This window comes from Anarrhichthys ocellatus, unplaced genomic scaffold (assembly GCF_004355925.1).
Source record: "Anarrhichthys ocellatus isolate YVR2014 unplaced genomic scaffold, GSC_Weel_1.0 scaffold2, whole genome shotgun sequence".
Lineage (NCBI taxonomy): Eukaryota > Metazoa > Chordata > Actinopteri > Perciformes > Anarhichadidae > Anarrhichthys > Anarrhichthys ocellatus.
Genome location: NW_022280032.1, coordinates 15,430,210 through 15,435,832, shown reverse-complemented (window position 1 = coordinate 15,435,832; position 5,623 = coordinate 15,430,210). Strand labels below are relative to the sequence as shown.

Here is a 5,623-nt window from a genome sequence, read left to right as displayed (position 1 = left end):
CCCCCCCCCCCCCCCCCCCCCCTCTCTCTTTCAGCATTGATGCATTTGCAAACATGTGGCCAATCCTACAGATCTTTTGTCTCTCCTTGAAAAGGATAAAGACACTACAACTAGTATTTCTTTCAACTTGCTTGGTTGTAGAGGAAGACCTCACGGACAAATGTGAGGGCAGGATGAGGGGGGGGTCTAGGTGCGATGGGGTAAGGAGGGAGGAATGGAAGAATGAAGGATGTGAGGGAGGGGTAGAGTAATGGAGACTGATGGTCATTCCTGGTGCTGGAGCAGTCCTACAGGACCACAGAGGCATCCGCACATGGACACAAAACTGCGTACATGCTTACAGCTAGTAGCCATAAAAATGATACCGGTGCTGTCATAACAACAAGCCCGGATTAAGATCTATATGTATCAATCTTCTAAAAAATAGAGGCACTTATTTGGGTTCAGTCACCCATCTTCCTTGAGCCTTTAACTTACAACCGCCACAAGAAAAAAGTGATACTAGAGCAGGAATATTACTCCTGAGAGACCTAGCCACACAAACAGAACAGAAGGGAGGCAACGGCTACAATGAGAGGGAGGAAAATATAGAAACACCCACTCTCAGGCTATTTCTGCAATTCTCTCACTGCCCCTTCTGTGAGTGTATTCATTGCACACATTCATGAGTAGGCGATACTGAGACCACGTTGGCTAGGATGTCTTGTTTGAGATAACAGCCGACCAGACAGTTGCTATCATTTACATTTAAGTCCTACGGTCCACTGAGACATGCCAACAGTTGCTCACTAGATCGCCTGTGCACAAATAGTCGATTGCACTTCATATAAATATGGCCAAAACACAGCGTCCTCGGGCCGTTATGAGCATATTGTTAGAGGCACTCTGTAACGGTTAATGTTGGACCAGCAGGTCTATAAAGCTAATGTTACAGATGCCTATGCGGTACAGTAATGAGCTGTCAGAGGCTCATCATCAGACGAATATTTGTGGTGAACAGCGGACACAACTTGAGCAATCATTTATCATCTATCATGTAGAAACAAAGAGGCCACGTTGTTAAATCAGCAGCAGAGTAGATACTGAAGCCAGCTACTCGAAGCCCTCTGTGTTTCTGTGCATTCTTGCTTTAAAAGGGTCAGTTACAAAATGACCTCGTCACAAAAAAACATGTTCTGAAGTAGTATCTAGCCCTACAGACAGTTTTGGTTTTATTAGCACAAGTTTTAAGACATCTATTTTTGCAGAGATTTCTGCCTCCACCAAAAAAAAACAATTGAGGTGAGTGGAATTTAATTTGTGGTGCTCACAGCATTTAAAAATAACACTTAAAAACCCATTAAGCAACTGCTCTTTCCAGATACAATGTACCAATTACTCTATACTTCACAGAACACACCGTCAACAGTTTTCATATGGGACTACTTTGTCGTGAGAAAGCAGTTTCAATGTAAACTGTTGGTAGTGTGGTTTATATGTATAGTCTGTTAGTGTGGATAGACACATTGCTACCGTTAGCACCAGTGGTGGAATGGAGCTCAGTCCCATACTTAAGTAAATCCATTTTATGTTATTTTATACCTCTACTTCACTATGTTTCAGAAGGAAATATTGCATTTCTTACAGCAGTACATTTATTTGACAGCTACAGATAGTACATTTGCTGCTAGTACTTTAATTGAAGTGACATTTCCCATGCAGGACTTTTACATATAATAGGGTAATTTTACATTGTTTAAGTGAAACTTTTACTTGAGTAAAGGATTTGAATACTTCGTCTTCACCACTAGTGAGCCCCACAAATTAAATGTTATTCCCATCTCATACAAATAAAACCAAAAGTACAGTATATGCATTACAAGACACCACTGGAGGTAAATGAGAAAATGTATTGTTTTATTTATCTTTTTAGGTGAAGTTACCCTTTAATGTGCGTGTACCTGCACACATACATGTGAGAGTAATGGCGTACGAGTGGGGCCATTCATTCATATCTCTCTATTATCCATTTAGTACTTAAGATAATATTTCTAATAAGCCTGTTTTGGATTGGGGCCCATGTCCTCAGTGTGTGACCATCGGCTGTGTCAGAGACCCATCCAAAGTACTTGTAGGGGTTTAATGTTGGTCTGTGGGGGATGGAACAAGTACAAAAGGTTCTGGGACGAGGGCATGGACTGAAATAAAACGAAAGTGAAGCAAAATGTAATGGATGGTGCCAGGAGTCAAACAGAGAACAAATAACACTGCCGAAGCCAAAACACAAAGCTACTGCTCTGCTAGTGTGATTTAAGTCAGGTGGAGAACGTTCCCTTTTTCTCTTTCTCCCTCCTCTGTATTGACTTTGTCCTGCCAATGGAGTTCTGTACGCGGAGTAGATATTCATATAAATCAACACATTTCCTTTTCCTGAGCCCTGACAACTACCTTTGTTACTATTCACTGCTCAGCTTCTCAAATGTCTAAACGTAGTAAGACCCCCGACGTAGAGATCAGTGGTAAAGGTGCTTTATTTGTGCTCATTTGAGCCTCTTCAATAAATTAGAGTCAATAATTAGCATGAGAGCCTGACTTATTAAGACTGCTCCTACTAACCCAACACATTCAAACTGCATGAAGCAACTAGAGCAGATCTGTAAAGAGGAAAAAAAAAAATCAATTGATATTCTCTTCTTCACACTGCAGCACTTTTCCATATTTCATTTACATATCATTAACCTCCCTTCATTTCTCCTGGCATGTTTAAAATTAAATCAGTGGGATTTCTTATGCTTTGAGTTTGGCTTAAAATGTCTTTTCATGATACTTTTGGGAATATAAAGAATGAAATGGACATTCACGTGAGAATGTCTCCATGTGTGTGGCTACTGCTGCATTTATCCCAAATCTTTTCAATTATACTTCACAGAAGCAGTCAAATCATCAATCACATGTATGCAAATGCAGCCTGGGCATTTGATCGGATTATTACTGCCTACATGAGATATGTGAAGCAAAATGCTGGATAGGGATTGAGGTTCAGGCATTTCCGTTGTGTAATTTTAGATAAAACCGTTTCCCCCCCTCTTCCATCATTTGCGCTGGTGGAAATGTATCCTGTCAAAACACGTTTCAAAGTCAGTCCTCTCTCTGACACCCTCTGATCTGAAGTTCTACGGATCTTCTGTGCTGTCGACAAAAGTTTGCTGTCGGGGAAAGATAAGGTTAGGTTCTGAGAAAGTCAGCCAAATCATTGGACGTTATTCTGCTACGTATGTGCTTCCACAACGCCATCGCCTATAAACACACACACAAGCGCGCACATGATCAAACAAAGCGCACACAAGGATGTGATGAAAGGCAAAAAAGTTACACAGAGGCTTTGTTACAGACATCTTTTTCCCCCCACTGATCAGCTGGAGAGTCGTGAATTGCATTGGGGGGGGGGGGGGGGGGGGGAGCAACATAAAGCAAGGGAGAGATTTGATTTGGAGGCAGATGGGCTGTGGTATAGGACTCCCTCCGCCTCAAACCCACCGACAGGAAGCCAGGCAGAGAAAAACTAGCAGCATTTCCACATTAGCATAGCAATTCCATACAAACAGGGGGGGGGGGGGGGTTGGGACTAAAGGTCAGTTGCACACAAGGAAGTAGGGAGGAGCTCCTGAAAGAGATTTGGGTGGAGGACTAAAACCAAAACACACTGATTTAAAGTAGCTCGGAGGAAAGATGCAGCGGAGCTTTTTAAATGACTGCAGCTGCTGATATATGTAGGATCCAGACAAACCTACTTCATATGCTGCCGTCAGTAGATGCGACTTATTTTTGAGATTTATACGAGTAAACCTAAAGGTCCTGTTTTAATCAAAGGTTCACAACTGTTTTCTGTGGCCTTTATGATGTTCGCCATTCAGTAGTGTACGATTTCTCAGCTGGTGTTTTCCGTTTTGGAAAGCATTTTTAATGCTCGATAAAGTCATTGCAAACTGGCCTATTTTTTGAGATCATTGCCTGGGCCGAAACAGACGAGTCAGAGCGAAGGGCAGACGAAGGTAGCTTGTGAACTAATGCGACCTTTAAATAAAGAAGAAATAAGACTTGGATCGCCTGAAGGGGTGAAGGAGTGGAGTAGAGGCGATGAAAATCAGGAAGATGAATGTTAAAGTGAAATTCAGAGGCATTTGGACGAATATTCAATTTTATAACGCCATTTTTTTTAATCTATAGAATATATGATCTCGCTGCCCCTGCATCCCATACCTCGGAAAGCTTTTTCCAGCACTCTGCCCATCATTAGGCAGATCAGGTTATCACCCCCCTCAGATTCAATCTTACCCGCTGTCACAAATGTCACCGCCTCTGAGCAGAAATATGTCGTGCGATGATATATTGGTTGTTGAAATAAGATGGGGAAATAGATTTTAAATCAGTCTGCTGTGCCTTGTGGGGGTGTAGCTCTGGCTTGACTTCAACATTTCTAAAATAGAGAAACGGAGAAATGTTCGGCATCCGGAGAAAGTGGGACACAGTATGGGAGAACTGATTATCAATGCATTCAGATTATGAAAAGAGGAGATAATTGAGCTAACACCAGCTCCGAATTTCAAATGCGCTGTCTTACTCCATTTGAAAGTTAAGTCAATTGGGAGAGTTAAGTCATATTTTAGCAACTGCCATCCCAAAACTGTTGACTCATTTAGACCCGGCTTCTTCCGTTTTGAAGATGAGTTATTGATTTATTAAAATAGACTTGTGAAGCCGCCACATGCAGCATATGTCACCGTTTAAATGAAGCCTCCTTTTAACAGAAAGCACCGCTGCATCTTTCTGCTGCCGTGGAATGTCTCCTTGCATGGGTGGGGGGTGGGGGGGGGGGGGGGGGCCAAGACACAGAGCAAGAGGAGGTGAACATGTGAGGGGTGAGTGGCAGATGAATACCTTTCTTCTTCGCTGCATTTTGTACTGGCCTCAGGAATATCCAAGCTTTTACTGTACACTGATTTACTACAGTGAGACAGGAGACAAAGCGAGCAGAGCGTCAGTCTCTGTGTTGATGTCTGTCCACATTCTAGCCTCCCGACACCAGAGCCAGACTCGCTCTCAGACCTGCTCTAAACACCACTGGGCTGCGAGATCCTCCACACACACACACACACACACACACACACACACACACACACACACACAGCTATGTCTAACTCCATTTGTTCATTTGAAAAATTGTATAGACTTTTTCTGTTCACCTCCATGCGTACCTCTGTCCATGCTGTGTCATGTCGATAGCCCTCCTTGCCGGTACGGGCGAGCCTCCGTCTGTGACACTGAGGACCTCCATGGACTTCCTCTCTGGTCTCCTCTTGCCATGACGGTTCAACATGGGAGAGTCCACCCGCTTCTTTGGGGGATCTGTGCGAATCAGTGAAACAGATCGATTCAGAATCCACACAATTCACCCAACGTCGAAAACGTCTGAACATTGAGCATTTGTTATGCGTTGCATATGTGTGTGAGTGTTTGAGTGATGTTTGGAGCTGATCACATTGGCATGTTAACTAATAGTGAATTATCAATGGTTTCCTCCCAGACCTTGAACTAATGGCCACTGTATTGACTGTATCACATTCACTGAAGAGGGAGTCTATTC

At 43.0% G+C, this 5,623-nt stretch overlaps 1 protein-coding gene across 8 annotated transcripts in view; it reads right to left on the bottom strand.

Moving 5' to 3' along the window:
• Positions 1-5,623, bottom strand: part of brsk2a (BR serine/threonine kinase 2a) — a 149,826-nt gene that overhangs the window by 13,846 nt on the left and 130,357 nt on the right. For 4 of the 8 annotated variants that reach the window (XM_031862407.1, XM_031862424.1, XM_031862446.1 and 1 more), the window contains 2 exons: positions 5,223-5,385; positions 4,918-4,983 (listed from right to left, as the gene is read on the bottom strand). In XM_031862407.1, coding sequence (XP_031718267.1) covers positions 4,918-4,983; positions 5,223-5,385 — 229 coding nt within the window. The remainder of the gene's footprint in view (positions 1-4,917; positions 4,984-5,222; positions 5,386-5,623) is intronic. The other 4 variants (XM_031862437.1, XM_031862445.1, XM_031862416.1 and 1 more) reach the window with 3 other exon arrangements.